The 18,118-nt window shown below is 38.2% G+C and overlaps 2 protein-coding genes across 2 annotated transcripts in view; both read left to right on the top strand.

Annotated features, from left to right (window-relative positions):
* The window catches only part of LOC145288081 (uncharacterized), a 703,760-nt gene that overhangs the window by 470,129 nt on the left and 215,513 nt on the right, over positions 1-18,118 (top strand). The gene's annotated exons all lie outside the window — the stretch shown is intronic.
* On the top strand, positions 6,151-6,591 carry LOC145288196 (protein CFDP2-like). Its single transcript, XM_080136243.1, has one exon. It carries the CDS (start codon positions 6,151-6,153, stop codon positions 6,589-6,591), a length of 441 nt encoding a protein of 146 aa, XP_079992369.1.

The following is an 18,118-nucleotide window of genomic DNA, read 5'->3' as shown; positions in this document are numbered from 1 at the left end:
AGGAATAAAAAGCGTTTACAGATAGAGCTCTGCAAAAATGTCATTTAAGAATGAAAATCCCAGCCATGATGGATGTTTTTCCTGGTGAGAAAAGCGTATGATTCGGTGCAAGTCTATAAAGGGTCGAAAATAAGTTTTTTAACAATAAATATATGAAACAAATCTTTTTAAAGGTACATACTTGGCATTGCATTAAGATCTTATATTCCAAAAATCACGTAAATCGATCAAGTGTTTTTTTTATATTTAAGAAAATCAAATATTATGAGACATTTTATCGAAGAAAAACTTCACGCCATCTTGTTTTTGAAAGATGTACTGCTAGCGACCCATATTGGGAATGTTTAAAATATAAGATCAGCAAGGGGCAGATGGCCAAATTTCCATGCTCTATAAAAAAAACCTGGAAAATTAAGAAATTTATAGGTTTTTGGGAACGTTGGAAACGAAAATAACGTTTAAAATTCAAGCAAATGAGTAGTTTCCAAGATATGATGAATTTTACGTGAATTGAGCACCCACACGTTGACGGTCCGCCAACAAAAATCGGCAAATGTGTATTTCAGCGGCGTTAATTCAAGTTTTACACTAGTGTTGGTCATAAAGTGGGTGATCATTATACCTTAAATAATTAAAGAAAAGTGATCCCCAACTTTCTTTAAACTAACATTCCTTCATATCTTGTAAAATACTCGTCTGCTGGAATTTTAAACGTTAATTTCGTTTTCAACATCCTCAAAAACTTATAAATGTCTTAATTTTCCAAGTTTTTTTTTTCTAGAGCGGGGAAATTAGATCGCCTGTCCCTTGCTGATCTTATATTCCAAACATTCCGAATAGGTGTCGCTAGCATTGTATCATTACTAAAAAGATGGCGTGAAGTCATTCATCGATAAAATGTCTCATAATATTTGATTTAAAAAAAAATATATTTTGATCGATTTACGTGATTTTTTGAATATAAAATTTGCATGCAGTGACAAGTACGTACATTAAAAAGGTTTGTTTCATATATTCATTGTTAAAAATTTATTTTCGGCCCTTTTATAGACTTGCACCTATGATTCTTGTTAGTATTTGTACAGAAATACAACAGATGTGAGTAGATCGTCATGTCAGACAATCAAATTCCTTGGATATATCGATTACTACCGACTTAGCTCCTTATATTTTCATTGCATGCTGTATGCGTTCAAAGATGATCTTTAGGATATTTATAGTAAAACAGATTGCGTTAATTCATACTGGCGACTAAATATAAATTTAGCATTCACTAAGTGGGGGAAGCGTCATATTGATCAACGGCACCGTGATTATAGAAAAGAATGGGCGAATATCGGGTTAATCAAAACAGGAAAATAAAGGTACATGAATTGGCCCCCGAGGTGCATCCGCATTTATATTTAAGTTATTAGTGAAACAAGCTGTCTAATCCTTTGTTGTGGAGTTTTAGAGAATATGAGCTAACTCAGCAAAGATATCTCTTTATTATTGTATTAGGGATAAGATTAGACCAATGCGACATGGCGTTGTCAGAGTGTTTTATATAACTTTCAGAGCAACAAGTGATCAGATTATCAAATATTATTTCTGTTCATTTCAAATTATGACCATCAACGTGAATAGGCACTTCAGTTATATCATGCGCAGGCACTTGACACAATTAAATATATATATATATATATATATATATATATATATATATACATATATATATATATATATATATATATATATATATATATATATATATATATATATCCTGGCTTGTGGTAGATACTCGTCGGACCGCACTGATGAGCTGTAAAACAGCGTAACAGTAATGGATGTAAACGACTATTTATATATATATATATATATATATATATATATATATATATATGAGTATATATATATGAATATATATATGAATATATATATATATGAATATATATATATATATATATATATATATATAATGTGTGTGTGCGTGTGTGATAAAAAAAACTGTATTCAAAATTCCAAGATATTATTCATGTTACTCTTTATTTTTTCAGCACGTAAAACCATTCACTTTTTACAGCAACTCTTTTGTAGAACAGGCAGAATTATTTTATTTACTGTTTAGTCTGAATATTTACTTAAAAGTTATTTTTTTAACTTTAAATAAAAAAGAGGAACAGTGTGACATGTGTATATGTAGAAATTATGTAGTAATGACGTGTATACTCTATATATTTCGAATTGTAACTATTACTTAGCTAAACTAAAGGTAATTTACACCTCCACCCGACATATATAGAAATAATAATTTGATATAAACAAGAAAAGTATTTCATATTTTCGCGCTTTTAAAATATGATATTCTTAAACATCTTAACAAACTAACAACACGTTAAAGATTTCATCCCAACAATAATAACGTTTGTTTTGTTTCTGTCTGATTATTCCGCTATCTCAATATTAGCTAAATCATGAACAAATGTAATACGGCTTTTTTATCGTTATGCTTAATTTTCACAAAGGAAAGGCTACACCTATGGTGTTTTTAATTCCCCGGTTGGTCTGAGAAATTCCCTAGAGTAAACAAAGGTGGCCAAGCGCGGAATTAGTAATCGTTTTCTTGCAAGCAAATATTTGTAGATCAAATGATACTCTAGTGACAATCGGAGGGAGGTTGGTGTTGCATATTTACGCTTTTGATAGTGTGTAAGAGAAATCGGTAAATTCGAAGAAATTGTGCATCGATGCGTGTCTGTATGTATACAGAGCACGTTTCAAACCCGAATGACGCTACATAACGCATGTTCGTGTGCTTTCAAGAAAACGCGTTATGAAACAAGTGCTTTGTCATCATTAATTGCACTTCAAGTGAACTGGTATTTTTTGGGTGGTAGTATTTTTACTGGGTCAAACGAAATCGGAATAATGGCTAATAGCAGGCTACGCAGCGAAATACTATTCTGGTTTAACAGTTTCCTTAGTCTGCACTAGTCGTAAAACCAGGGAGTGTGTCTTCTCTACACCAATATTCAAGCAGTGGCTAGTAAGATGGTTTCTTATACGCATTAAGGGTTTGTTTCAGAATGAAAAATGAACACAGTATGCTTGGCACGGAAGTTGGACTTATAACAAGTTGCTTCGAATACACACACACACACACACACACATATATATATATATATGTGTATATATATATATATATATTTAATGAAATACTAAATTACAGTAACGTTGCAGATGGTATAATACTGTAAACATAAATTATACATTAGTAGATATATTTATAAGATGACTTCAAGCAGAAAAGGAACCCCTATATGCGAAATAGAAATTCTTTATTAAATTATGTAGAATAACAACCAAATTTATTGTGCAAATTTGTATTCTTTTTGAAACACCAAAGTTGGTGTGTTTTTATATAATTTAAATCAGAATTTCCAATTATACATGTGTGTATGTGCATATGTATTCGTATATATGTATAGGTATGCATATATATATATACATATATATATATATATATATATATATATATATATATATATATATACATAAATACGCACACACACATATATAACTGGAAATTTCTAATTAAATTAGGTTAAGGCACTTTGATGAACACACGTGTCAATGGATAATTGTGTTTTTAAACATATATATGCCTCTCCCAATTTAGTAATTCAGTAAAAGTCAAAATTATTCTCAACTCGCATTTAGGTAAAAATGAACTTGCATATAAATAATTGAATTCAATTGTTTCGCTGTTTTACAGCCTACCAGTGCGACTAGACACCCAACTGCCTAAAGCCAGGATCAAACCCGATTGCCCAAATGAGAGTCGGAGTTTCTAACCGTTGCGCTGGCAGTGTATTAACAATGTTTTACATTGTCAAAATACTTAAGCTCAATTTGTTAACACCCAAAGTATCGCTTCATGCGCAAATTGTAATTTGTTTATCACTATCCATATGCTCAACTTAAGATAGCGAGCATTATATTCATCCGCATACAGTACTGTTTCGTTGTTATCTCTCTCTCTCTCTCTCTCTCTCTCTCTCTCTCTCTCTCTATCTCACACACTGAATATATATATATATATATATATATATATAGCCATTGTTTATGCATAACGATTGCTTATTGCAGATATTGTACACTCATTTGGCCATGTACGTTTGCCCCATTACTCGCTAGATAAAAATCGTGTATGTTTAATTGTGTTATGCATTCTGTTGAACGAGTAGTATAAAAATCTTCATAGTAATATAGATTAAGTACATGCAGTTAATAACTCTTAAGTAAACAAAACCACTGTAATATCAGCTCGCTTACTGTTTTGAGACGGAAGAAAATATTAATTTGTAACTAAATTGTAATGAATTGGATAAAATCATATGGCAGATTTCCTAATGATATTTGTTCTAATTTGATTAAGGTTTTTCATTTAACTATTAGTGGGTACTTAAAATTACTTACATATCTTCAAATTGATGTGAAGGGATTTATACAATCAGTTCTCTTCCCAATGGAAATTATCTGAAACACAAAAGTTTTATATGGAAAATAAGAAACACATGTTAAAAGTAAACAAATCGAATTTATTATCTCCTAAAGTGCTTCTTTATAAATTATATATATATATATATATATAATTTTTTTATTTATATAGACAAATATGCTAATGTTTAAGATAAGGGGTTGATCCCGGCCACAAATCTTCGTCAGACGACGTAATAAAGCTTATATTCCCGAGAAAAATCTTGTTCTTTAATCTCCTCTCTTTCTTTCTCTCTCTCTCTCTCTCTCTCTCTCTGTATATATATATATATATATATATATATATATATACGTATATACACATATATATGCGTGTGTGTGTTTATGCATCCCTCTCTAAATATATATATATATATATATGTATATATATATATGTATGTATGTATGTATGTATGTATAAAAATGATCTATAATTATTGGATTCAGGCGGCAGAAGGGTGTACGCCACCAATACCACTAATTAAATCACCGGAACTAATGCCCAATAACAAGCTAAAAAATTAAGATGATTGGTAAATGCGTAGATCGCAAGTTTTAGTTCAGAGGTTCCGTCTCCTAGATTGAAGTCAGAACAGTAACTTAGGGCCCATCATTTCTAGTGGTATTATTGCACTTCATCGCACTAACTAGGGAAATTCTACGTATTGGCGCATGTATTCGATGCGTCATACACTTATCCATGCGCACAAGTACAATATATACATATACATACATGCACTCGTGCATACGCATGAGACAACGGTGCTGTGAAATCAGAGTAACCTTCTCCTAGATGATCTGTATTGCCAGACTAACGAACACCATCTACTCAGAGCTACTGGTTTTATGGCGCCAGTGATTTGCCTTTAGTTTTAGATCATTTTATCTAACCACTTTTTAAAGTAATATGGTGAGGAATGCATGGCGACATGTAGAGACTTAATCGGTTGGGAGAACACAGTCATAATTTCGCACACAGGCGCTAAGAATTTGTTCTTAACGCCGCTATTATGTTCTGATTTATTCTGATAGGGACACGTTCTGACCGGGATGCTTGTGATTAAGCATCCCTATTTAGGAACAGCACAGCTCACTTATTGCATAGAAGGGTGCTATAAATATGCACGAAAATTGCGTATCGGAAACAAGCTGGTTAACTTACAGCGACTAACGGCAGTGCACTACAGCAGGAACAACAGAAATAAGAAATTAATAGGAAGTAAGATGAAACTGAACATAATTATTAGAACGTACGAACTCTTCTTGATCTGGAAAGAAATGCACGTCCAGAACGATGAACGGAACTGATTATGAATGAGCTACAAATATTAAACATCGATATATATAAAATATATAAAATATAGCAGATTTGCCTGAAACACGTCTATCAGCTGAGGACCAAATTACTGAAATGAAATCGGGTTACACACTTTGCTGGAAAGATAAACCGGAGGGCTTGAAGTGGTATGATGGTGTTGGCTTTGCGATTAGATCCACTCTTTATAGAAGATTGAAAATACAACATGAATCACTAATCGTCTCATGAAGCTCAGGGTCCTTCTGGTATGTGGTCGGTACTTGACTATTCTGTCAGTGTATGCATCATCTATGGAATCCACAGAAGAAAGCATCATGTCCTTTTATGAGAGTCTTCGGAATACCATTGCAGCTGCACCAATTGAAGAGAAGCTGATTGTACTTGGCGATTTCAATGCGCGTGTTGGTCAGGACCGTGGCATATGTGGTGCACTTGGCCGTTATGTCATCGGCAAAGTTAACAGTAATGGTTTACTTTCACTGCAGATTTGTTCGGAAATTAATATTGCTGTGTCTAACACATTCTTTCGTCAAAAGCGTAAGGTGAAAGTCACAGACTCACCCCGATCAAAGCATGGACATATGATCGACTTTATACTCACACGTAAAAGTGACATGTACAATGTGCACGACTTGCGTAGTGCTATATGTGAAACTGATCACATGTCGGTACGTGGAAAATTTAAGCTCTGCATTCGTAGAAAGATACGAATAGTAGAGTTAGGATCCCAAAACATGTTGATGTCTCCAAACTAAGAGATCCTTCAATTCTCGTTACTTTGGAGGAGAAACTAAGCACAGTAGAGTTCGATGACATATTAGAAATTTTTAAGAGCAGGTATATACTTCTGAAGTTGAGATACTTGGTCTGAAGAAGTATGTACAGAAAAACATGTTTGATGATAATGATTTAGGGATAAAGGGTATCTTAGAGGCGGCTTGCCTCAGCTATACATTCCCCATCACATGGATAAGTTAACCTCCATTGTTGAGGTTGTTTCTGCTGGGAGGATAAAGGCTGAGAAAGTACCAGGCTGCATTCCCACTGAGTTGCTTCAACATGGAGAGATACATGTAGCCAAGGTATTACACACGCTGTTCAAAAAGTCTTGGCTAGTTTCGCCAGTAATTTATTTAGAGGATATGAAAACTTTATTTAAGTACGATACTTAATATAATCAGCCATCGAAAGGCAATTTTTTAAAAAGTTAAAATAACGTTAATAAGAAATCAGTGACCCCCCCTTTCCTTGTACACTGCCATTTCCTTTCCGGACACCTGTTCCGAACCTATGCTCTTGATCCCTTGATCCATCATTTCATCAAAATACGAAGACGATGGGCTCCTATGTCTTACACAACAATTTATCAGTCTGTACAATTGTCTATAAACTGATATCATCAGAAATTAGATAAGCTGTTTTAAATTTCCTCTTTTGACAAAATTGCCAATCGAAATGCAAACTGGTTTTCCTTTACGATAGAGGAAAGAACTGAAGCAGTATACTTAATATGTACAATACGTGCGTACTAAACTAAACCACCTGTGCTACCTATATATAATCGCCTGTACTGAATCCTCATCAGCTCACAACTTTCTGTATCCCCAGACTCTTAATTTCTCAAATCTTATATCACCAAGTCATCCTTCTGAATAGATACAAGAATTCTCCTGAGCAGCTCAACATCCAGTGATCATATATCTAATCCTCATGACATTGCTTATATCACTGAATATTACCTTAAATTTCTTTCTATCCCTAAGCTACGTAGAACACCTCATAGTACTCTATTCAACTACTTTTAAAATTAGATACACCCAGTTGCAATATTAGAAGTGCTTTGTCCCTGACCTAGACTACGGACTTGTACAACAAACCATGAAACTATTGTACCTAAAATTCCTCTCAAAACTGAAAAATACTGCTGGTTGTATACTAAGTACCCCCTATAGATACTTTACATCCAAGATTACTGCCTTGCCTGTTTTGCATAACAAACCTTTTTTATTTTTTACTTAAATTCTCTTTCTCCTGATCACTAACAAATCAAACTGCTCTATTTCTCAAGTTGCCACTAAACCTAATCCGTTTCACGTAACTTAGAGGGGTTCTTGCTCTCCGCCCTTGACCCTAACATACTCGTAAATCGATACCCATTAACACCTAAAATTTCCTAGGCATGCTCCTGATTAAACATCCTAACCCATAACCAAGCTTCTAAACAAATACTTACTAGCCATAGTCCTATACACAGACTTAAAGTAATCTATAATGAACAGCAACCATTAATATCTCTTTGTTAAGAGATAGTATTGCATAATCATTACACAAACTAAACCGGTACTCATAAAAATAAAAGCTTCCGGATATTAAGCGAAAGGCGAAGTCATTCTCCTTCGTTGTAGTCTAAAGATAACTTACGACAAATGGTCTAAAATTCCATGCATTCGTATACAATACTACTTTTTTTTATTACATTTTAACCCCAAACAAGGCAAATTGCCACTTTGGTGTAGGGGGCTACTACCAGGGGCAACAACTACTGGTATACTATGTAGGGATTTGGACAGCAAGGTGTCGGTTCACGTTACACTTGAACTTCTGCACGTCAGTACTGTTGGGGAAGCAGGGACCTGGAATGGAATTGCAGAGTCTTGCGGTTCTGCGGAAGAAACTATTGGAGTAAAAAGATCTTTTACATCTAGTGATCTCTACAGTGTGGGGGTGGGATTTAGCAGCCTGTCAGGTTTGTCGAGGGAGCTCACGTCGTGGGGGCACAAGTGATTGCAGTTCGTCAGAGCATTCACCACTAAAATACTTGTAGAAAAGGCAGAGAGATGCAACATTTCGTCGATGGGACAGAGGCTGAAGCTTAGATGCCAGTTCAGGGCCTATCAGGTTTGCGACTCTCTTTTGAACATTGTCAAGGAGGGAGAGACTAGTAGCAGATGCACCAGCCCAGATGTGGCAGCAATACTCCATACATGGGCGAATGGTGGCCTTATAGAGGTACAGGATACTTTCGGGTGTTAGAAGTTTTCTAGCAGGGTAGAGAGAGCCTACCTTTCTTGCAGCGGCTCTGGCAATGCCTTCAATGTTATTGTTCCAACTCATGTTTCCTGTGAACGTTAGGCTAAGAAGTTTGAAAGATGGACTCTCAGATAAAGAGTCGTTGGCCATTGCTATGGGTGGTAGAGAGGGTTTCTTGTAATTATTGAATGAAACTAGTTTAGTCTTGGCAGCATTGAACGCGACCAACCACTTTTGTCCCCATTCCACTAGAGATTGAAGGTCTTCCTCTAGTGTTTCTGCCATTTCTTTAGAAATGTGTTCATTCGTCTTCCTGTTGTGTCTGCCATAGAGTGTAGTGTCATCAGCATACATACCCATCTCAGAGGCAATGTTTTCGGGGAGGTCATTTATGAATATCAGGAACAATAGAGGTCCAAGGATAGAACCATGGGGCACCCCCGCATTTATATCATATTGTTTAGATGTACGACCGTCGAGGACAACCTGGATTTTTCTCTTATCTAAGAAGGATTTAATTATGTTAACTATTCTACCAGTGATACCGTATGCTCTGATTTTACTGAGGAGACCCTCATGCCATACCCTGTCAAAAGCCTTAGATATATCTAGAGCTACCGCTCTGCCCTCCCCCGCTTTGTCCAGTGAATGGTATATACGTTCAGAGATCACAGTGAGGATGTCTGCTGTGGAACGGGCTTGTCTAAATCCATATTGTTTGTCAGTCAGTAGTTTAGCATCTGTAAGATGATGGACTAGAGCATGGTTAATTATGGTCTCAAATATTTTGGCAAAAAGTGGGAGGAGGCTAATAGGGCGATAATTTGATGGGTCTGTCCTTTCGCCAGAATTCTTGAATACTGGTACAACAGAAGCAGTTTTCCAACAGCCCGGAAAGCAAGCTTCATTAAGGCGTTTGTTGTAGAGTTTGGAGAGAACTTGAGCTACTTCGGCTGAGCACATTTTTAATAGCACAGCTGGGATAAGATCGGGTCCACATGCTTTTGAGGTGTCAAGGTTTTTTATGATAGCATACACCTGAGCAGGGGTGGTTTTCAGATCGTCGAGTGTGGCGTCTGTCCGCATAGGAAAGTCAGGTAGGGGGTGGTTGGAAGGGTCCAGTGTGGAGTTTGAGGCAAACCGACTGGCAAGCATGTTAGCCTTATCGGTTGCTGAGGAGACAACCTCGTGATTGTTGGTTAGTGGGGAAGTTGTTGATTGCCCATTATTTACTACACTGTTGTAGATTTTCCAGAAGTCTCGAGTTCCTAGTTTTTGTGCTTCGATGCGCTTTTTAGTGGTTTCCGTAAATTCTCTCTTAGCTGTCGCTATTTCTTTTTTAACGTTATTTCTAGCTTCTATATACTTCAGTCTGTTTGAACTAGACTTATGTCGGTTAAACCTACGGTATGCATGCTGCTTTTGAGCAATGACAGTTGCACAAGTCGATGTAAACCATTGGGGAGAGTGGGGCTTACTATAAAATTTCCGCATGGGAACATGCGCTTCGATTGCAGTTTTGAACCAGTCAGTGGTCTCGTTTGCACATTGTTCAGCAAGGAGAGAGAAAATATTTTTCCATGGAGCATCTCTAATTAGTTCCCTGATGGCTTCCAAGTCAGCCTTATTATAATATCTCGTTCTTTTGAGCAGTGGCTCTTCAGTTTTGGGTCTAGAGTTTAGGGCGATTTCAACCATTATCACTGCATGATCAGCGTTCCCGAATGGGCTGTGGGCCTTCGTTATGGAGTCATCGGGAACTGTTGTCAAAAACAGATCTAGAAGTGATGCGTGTTGTTCTTCCTGGTCAGGGAAACGGGTTGGAAACGTAACAATTTGTGATAGGGAGTGAGATATAGCGAAGCTATGGGTTGTGCTGCCCGCTGCATCTGTGTGAGTAGAGAATCCAAGCCAGTTTTTGTGGTGTACATTAAAGTCACCAAACACATGTATTTGTGCGCTAGTGTCGAGGGACAGTGCCGTGTCTATGCTGTCAGATACTTTGTTTATTATGGAGCAGTCCTGAGTCGAAGGAGAGCGGTAGAGAAAATAATAGTAGCTAATATTGTGTTGCATGTTTAGTGTAAAGCACATAAAGGCTTGATCATCTGTTTCTAGGTTTGTTTCTCTAGTCAAGGGAAGGGTATTACGAATGTAAAATCCAAGTCCGTGCATATGTCTGTCAGAGTCCTTACGGCAGAGTGGGAGATATCCAGGCATGTTAAAGTGGTTAGAGGGAATGGAGGAGTGTAGGTTAGTCTCACTTAGAGCTAAGATATCCGGGGTATTTGTTAAGAGAAATGCTTCAACATCAGCTAAGTTAGTTCTAAGCCCACGGATATTTTTGAATGAGAGCCTCAAGGGAGGAGGCAAGTTGAATTTGTTTGTCCCTAATCCTGGTTTAAGCTTATTTTTAGATTGTACTGTCGTCATATTTTTTTTAAGAGTTTCGGTAAGGGGGAGCTAAACAAGAGGTTGTGCGGAGCTTCAGACATGCATCACAAGTAGACCATCAGCTGACCTTTCTCCAATTAGGATTGTGTCATCAGGAAAGCTCACCGGGGATGAGTGCAGGGTCCCTTTCCATGCGCGTCATTGCACTGCAAACACCCCTATATTATTCAACTGTTGATGGAGCAGCCGCTCTAAGCGCTACCAAAGAGTTAGGGCTCCTGTACTACCAGTCGGGAACAGCAGCCAGGAACTGTCAATCCGGTACCCTCAACCCTTTAGAAGAAGGTCAACCCAATCTAATCGCTCAGGCATATCTTATACTCAAGCACTCCCAATGTTCAGTTTTAGGGGTGGGGCGTGCTGGGAATGGGGAAGAACGGCGTTAATTGCCCTAGCCAGGAAACAAGATCTACCGCTGGGTGTTTCTGTCGAATCACTGAAATAGTGTCTCTGCGCCTGACTGATAGGCAAAGAAGGAGTATGGAAGTCGGGCGATAGACAGAGCCTATCTACTCCTTAAGCAATTTGGGTGTGCAAACTGGTGAATTTGTTTGAGTCACCAGCTCTAGGAAGGTTGTCATCCAAGACTGAAGAGGCCTCTCTCCCCTTTGGTTTAGTTTCAGAGTTTTCCTTCTTCTAGACGGATGATCTGGGAAGACTTACTTGGTCCGTCAGCCCTGAGAGGGTTTTCTCCGGGCCTAGGTTCTAATCCAGGTATTTCTGCGACCCCGCGTGGTTAGTGTTACTGGGTTAGTTTGTGGGGGATTATAATTCTACTGATTAGTTACACTCCTCAAAGTGATTTAGGGACATGCTATTTACTTGTTAATGGATAAAGGGGGTGGGTGAAGTTCATGCAGTGTAAGCGTCTATGATTGTAAGAGGGCTTGTTAGGGAGGAGATAATGTGATTTTAGCCTTACCCTTTTTTATTTTATTTATGTTAGCTTAGGTCTAGGATAATGTTACAGTAGGAGTAGGTATTAAGAATTGAGCTACAAGTTGTGCCCGAGCTATTTTAGATGATAGGAGGGTTAAGATGTAAGTGCAATTTAGCATGGATAAGACAGCAAGTTTTGAGTCATGCGTAATTAGGTGAATAGATATATGGGCAGGTTTTCAGTAGGTGCGAATATAGTTGAAGTTGTAGGTATTTTCTAGTAAGAGTCATGGGGCATTTTGCATAACAAGGAGTGTCATTTCAATAAAGTATTAATCGTTGCAAAACTCGAGGAGACAGTTGTGTAGTGCATATCGCTTTGTTTCTGAGTACTTTGGCTGTTAAGTACCTGCCTTTGTGTGCATAGGCTGTTAAATCCCTTACTGGATAGGAATGAGCTGTAATGCATGCCTTAGAGGTAGAAATGTATAGATGTTTAGTGATGGTTATTAAAACAGTTTGCATGTGAGGGATTAGGGGCTGGAAGTTAGCGATTCCACTACAGATGCAGGGCAATGTGGGAGTTTAGTGGCGGATAGGTTGGAAGGAGTAGATTGTTAGCGCTCAAGAGAAGAGGGGTTATTTATTTACAGATAGAGTTACATTAGGATTTTTGAGTTACAGGTAAGGTTTAGATTGAAGCAGGGAGGAATTTTTTTTTTTTGCATGCAGGTAAGACAAACGCAATCGTCTTGGAGGTAAAATGTATAAGATTTCGTAGCTAGCTATTAGGTTTTTCCCTCCCAGTTATAGGGACAGCTAGTTCGTTGTGATTTGGAATTGTAGTCATTAAGGTAAGGCGCAGAGTGTTGCATCTACTCAGAAAATTAGCCCTAGTATCACAGCTGGGATTATGTATATTGAAGTTACAAATATAGTTACAGTTAAATTATGAGCCACGTGCAGTGGTTTGGTATGGTATGGGTATCATGGAGGACACTTTAATACAAGCAAGCGTACGGTGATTGCATATATTAAGTATACTACTTAAATAAAGTTCTTCTGTCTTCTATAGTTGAAAGAAAGGTGGCCCTAGCTCTGTTCTATATTCTTGCATAGGCTATTCTTTATCGAGTAGAGTTCTTCTGACCATAAAAACGGCTCGCATGGGACTAAAGTGTTAGGGACCATTGTTACGCATATGTAATTAAAATGCATTAAATAAATACATTTAAAGAGGAGGTATACACAGTTGGTAAAAGTTAAAAAGAGAGAAATAAATAAACAAAATGAATAAATAAATAAAAAATAAAGTAATAGAAGAAACAACTCGAATGAAAGCAAAGAGTTAAAGACAATATATGCGCATATAGTTAAAATACATTAGTCAAATTAAAAAAAAAAGAAGTTGCCATTTTGGTAATATTAGGATTTCTTAAATTAACTTAGCTCATATTGTTTGCCCATCTTCAAAATTGTCGCGTCTGTCAGCGAGCGTAACCATGTTCTTAGTGTGACGGTAGGTGGGGGCTTCACTTCCTTTCCCCCGGATTTTGTCTATTTATAGTGCGCACATGTGTATGGTAATTTTACTTTTTTATTTATTTATTTTTTTATTTTTTTTTTCTATGTTAAACTTCTGTCTTCTATAGTAGAAGGAAAGGTGGCCCTAGCTCTGTTCTATATTCTTGCATAGGCTATTCGTTATCGAGTAGAGCTCTTCTGACCATAAAAACGGCTCTCATGGGACTAAAGTGTTAGGGACCATTTTTACGCATATGTAATTAAAATGCATTAAATAAATACACTTAAAGAGAAGGTATACACAGTTGGTAAAAGCTAAAAAGAGAGAAATAAATAAACAAAAGGAATAAATAAATAAAAAAATAAAGTAATAGAAGAAACGACGCGCATGAAAGCAAAGAGTTAAAGACAATATATGCGCATATAGTTAAAATACATTAGTCAAATTAAAATCCATCCATCTATATTTAACTATACATACAAGAAAATGCAATAACCTATATCTATCAGGTATAACTGTACTTCATATCAAATGTTCTCTTGTACCTATACTGAGCATATCTTATCTTTCAGTCTTACTAAACATTCGGTTTGGGCACCAAATAAGAATTTCTAATAGCAAGTAAATCATACCCTAACACTTTATCCTAAACCTACTAAACCATATCTAATCATCCATTCCTCAACTTACAAAACTATATCTAACCATACATTAACTCGTCTCTCTCAATCCAATACTGTAGAAAATTTAGCTGCTTCCACTGCACGAATTTTTACCTATACCCTCTCCCAGTAAAAATGAAAATGGAAGCATTGTAATGCCCTTTTTTAACCAGGTTTGAGGAGTGAAAATTTTCTGTAGAAGTTAATCTAAATGCCCGATTTTTTCAAGAGATATTAACCTAAATAACCAATAAATATTAACTACCCATGCGGGGTCGCAGAAATACCTGGATTAAGACCCAGGCGGGGGGCGAACCCCCTCGGAGCTGATGGACCCGTATGTCTTCCCAGGTCATCCGTCTAGGAGAAGGAAAACTCTGAAACTAAACCTAGGGGAGGGAGGCCTCTTCAGTCCTGGACGACAACCTTCCTAGAGCTGGTGACTCTAACAAATCACCGGTTGGCAAACCTACACTGCTTAAGGAGGAGATAGGCTCTGTCTATCGCCCGGCTATCATACTCCTTCTTTGCCTATTGGCCAGTCGTAGAGTTACTATCACAGGGACTCGGCTGAATAACCCAGTGGTTGACCTTGTTTCCTGACTAGGGCATTGAACGCCGCTTCTCCCCACTCCCACCACATCCAGTCCCCCTAAACTGGACACAGTGGGGTGCTTCAGTGCCATATATGTCGGTGCAGTTGGACTGGGCTGGCTTTGCCTAACGGATTGAGGGTACCGGATTGACAGTTCCTGGCTGCTGTTTCCGACTGATAGTAAAGGAGCCCTAACTCTTTGTTAGCGCTTAGAGCGACTGCTCCATCAACAGTTGTAAAATATCGGGATGTTTTTAGTGCCAAGTCGCGCATGGAAAGGGACCCTGCACTCATTCCCGGTGGGCTTTCCTGAGGTCACAATCCTGTGGGTGAGGACAGCTGATAGTCTACTTGTATTGCATGCCTGGTATTCTGCACAACTACTTGTCCAGCACCCCCTCACTCACTCACCCTAACTGAAACTTTTAAATAAAATAAAATGAAATGACAGCTCAAGCAAAAGTTACGTTTAAACCAGGACCAAACTCAAAGAAAACTAACGTGCCTCCTCCATTGAGGCTTGCATTTACTAATATCCACGGGCTTCGAACTAACTTAGATGATGTTGAGTCATTTCTCCTTGTAAACACCCCGGAAATCTTAGCATTAAGTGAAACTAACCTTCACTCCTCCATTCCCTCTAACCACTTTAACATGCCTGGATATCTCCCACTCTACCGTAAGGACTCGGACTTACATATGCATGGACTTGGAGTCTATATTCGTAACACCTTCCCCCTGACTAGAGAAATAAAACTAGAATCAGAGAACCAGGCCTTTATGTGCTTCAGACTAAATATGCAACACAATATTAGCTACTTGTATTTTCTCTACCGCTCTCCCTCAAACCAAGACTGTACCCTAATAAACAAAGTCTCAGACAGCATAAATATAGCACTCTCCCTCGATACTAGCGCACAAATACATGTATTTGGTGACTTCAATGCCCACCACAGTAACTGGCTAGGATTCTCTAATCATACAGACGTAGCTGGAAGCGCAACATATAGCTTTTCTATATCCCATTCCCTATCTCAGTTTTTTACATTTCCGACACGTTTCCCAGACCAGCAAGATCAACATGCCTTACTTCTAGATCTCTTTCTGACAACGGTTCCCAATGACTGTACAACAAATGCCCACAACCCACTCGGGAATGCTGATCACGCTGTGATAATGGTAGAAATCAGCCTAAATTCTCGCCCTAAAACTGAAGACCCACTACTCAAAACAACGAGGTATTACTAAAAGGCTGATTGGGAAGCCATCAGGGAGTTCATCAGAGATGCCCCATAGCAAAATATCTTTACTCTTCCAGCGGAACAGTGTGCAAATGAAACCACCGAATGGTTCAAAACTGCTATTGAAGCACATGTTCCCGCACGGAAATTCTATAGCAAACCCCACACCCCCAATGGTTTACTTCTGCTTGTGCAGCTGCCATTTGTCAAAGGCAGCATGCATTCCGCAGATTCAACCGACATAAGTCCAGCTCAAATAAACATAAGTTTATAGAAGCTAGAAATAATTGTAAGAGAGTGATAGAGACAGCTAAGACAGATTACTCTGAAACCACCAGAAAACGCATCGAAGCACAGAAATTAGGAACCCGCAATTTTGGAGAATCTACAACAGCGTAGTAAGTAATGGACAGTCAACGATTCCCTCACTATCAAACGATCATGAGGTTGGTTGCACGGCAACGACAAGGCTAATCTGCTTGCCAGTCGGTTTGCCTCAAACTCCACACTGAACTCGGTACACCACTCACTCCCTGATTTTCCTCTTCGAACAGACGCCTCACTAGAAGATTTGAAAATCACCCCTTCCCAGGCACATGCTATTATAAAAAAACCTAGACACCTCAAAAACATGTGGACCAGATCTCATCCCAACTGTGCTATTTAAAATATGCTCTGCCGAGGTTGCTCCAGTCCTGTCCAAACTTTACAATAAATGCCTTAACGAATCTTGTTTTCCCGACTGCTGGACAACCGCCTCTGTGGTACCAGTCTTCAAGAATTCTGGTAAAAGAACTGACCCACTAAATTATCGCCCCATTTGCCTCCTCCCGCTTTTCGCCAAAATATTTGAGTCCTTAGTTAATCAAGCCCTCGGCCAGCACCTAACAGCTGCTAAACACCTGACTGACAAACAATATGGATTCAGGCAAGCCCGTTCAACAGCAGATACATTAACTGTAGTTTCTGAACGTATATACCGTTCATTGGATAAAACAGGGGAGGGTAGAGCGGTGACCCTCGATATATCTAAGGCTTTTGACAGGGTATGGCACGATGGTCTTCTAAGGAAAATTAGATCATATGGAATCACTGTAAGAATTCATAATGTAATTAAATCTTTCTTAAGTAATAGAAAAATCAAAGTTGTCCTCGACGGTCATACATCCAAACAATATGACATAAATGCGGGAGTACCTCAGGGGTCTATTCCTGGACCTCTATTTTTCCTGATATTCATAAACGACCTCCTTGATAAAATTGTTTCGGAGATGGGTATATTTGCCGATGCCACCACTCTCTATAACAGATATGAGGGGAAAACAAATGAACACATATCCAAGGAAATGGCAGAAACACTAGAGGATGACCTCCAATCCGTAGTGGAATGGGGACAAAAATGGTTGGTCACATTCAATGCTGCTAAGACTAAGCTTGTTTCCTTCAATAGCCACAAGAAATCTTCTCTACCACCAATAGCAATGGCCAAGAACACATTACCTGAAAGTACTTATTTTAAACTCCTCGACCTAACGTTTACAGGGAATATGAACTGGAATAGATACATTGAGAGCATTGCCAAGGCTGCTACAAGGAAGGTTGGCTCCCTCTACCGTGCTAGAAAACTACTTACGCCTGACAGTATCCTATACCTCTATAAGGCAACCATTCGCCCATGTATGGAGTACTGTTGTCACATTTGGGCTGGTGCATCTGCTTCTTGTCTCTCGCTCCTGGACAGGGTTCAAAAGAGAGTCGCCAACCTGATAGGTCCTGAACTGTCATCTAAGCTTCAGCCTCTGTCCCATCGACGAGATGTTGCATCCCTCTGCCTGTTCTACAAATACTTCAATGGTGAATGCTCTGACGAACTGCAAACACTTGTACCTCCCCTAC

Source organism: Euprymna scolopes, chromosome 11 (assembly GCF_053919585.1).
Source record: "Euprymna scolopes isolate OS-2025 chromosome 11, ASM5391958v1, whole genome shotgun sequence".
Classification (NCBI taxonomy): Eukaryota; Metazoa; Mollusca; class Cephalopoda; order Sepiida; family Sepiolidae; genus Euprymna; species Euprymna scolopes.
The sequence above is the reverse complement of the archived record's forward strand: the minus strand, read 5'-3'. Positions and strand labels throughout refer to the sequence as shown.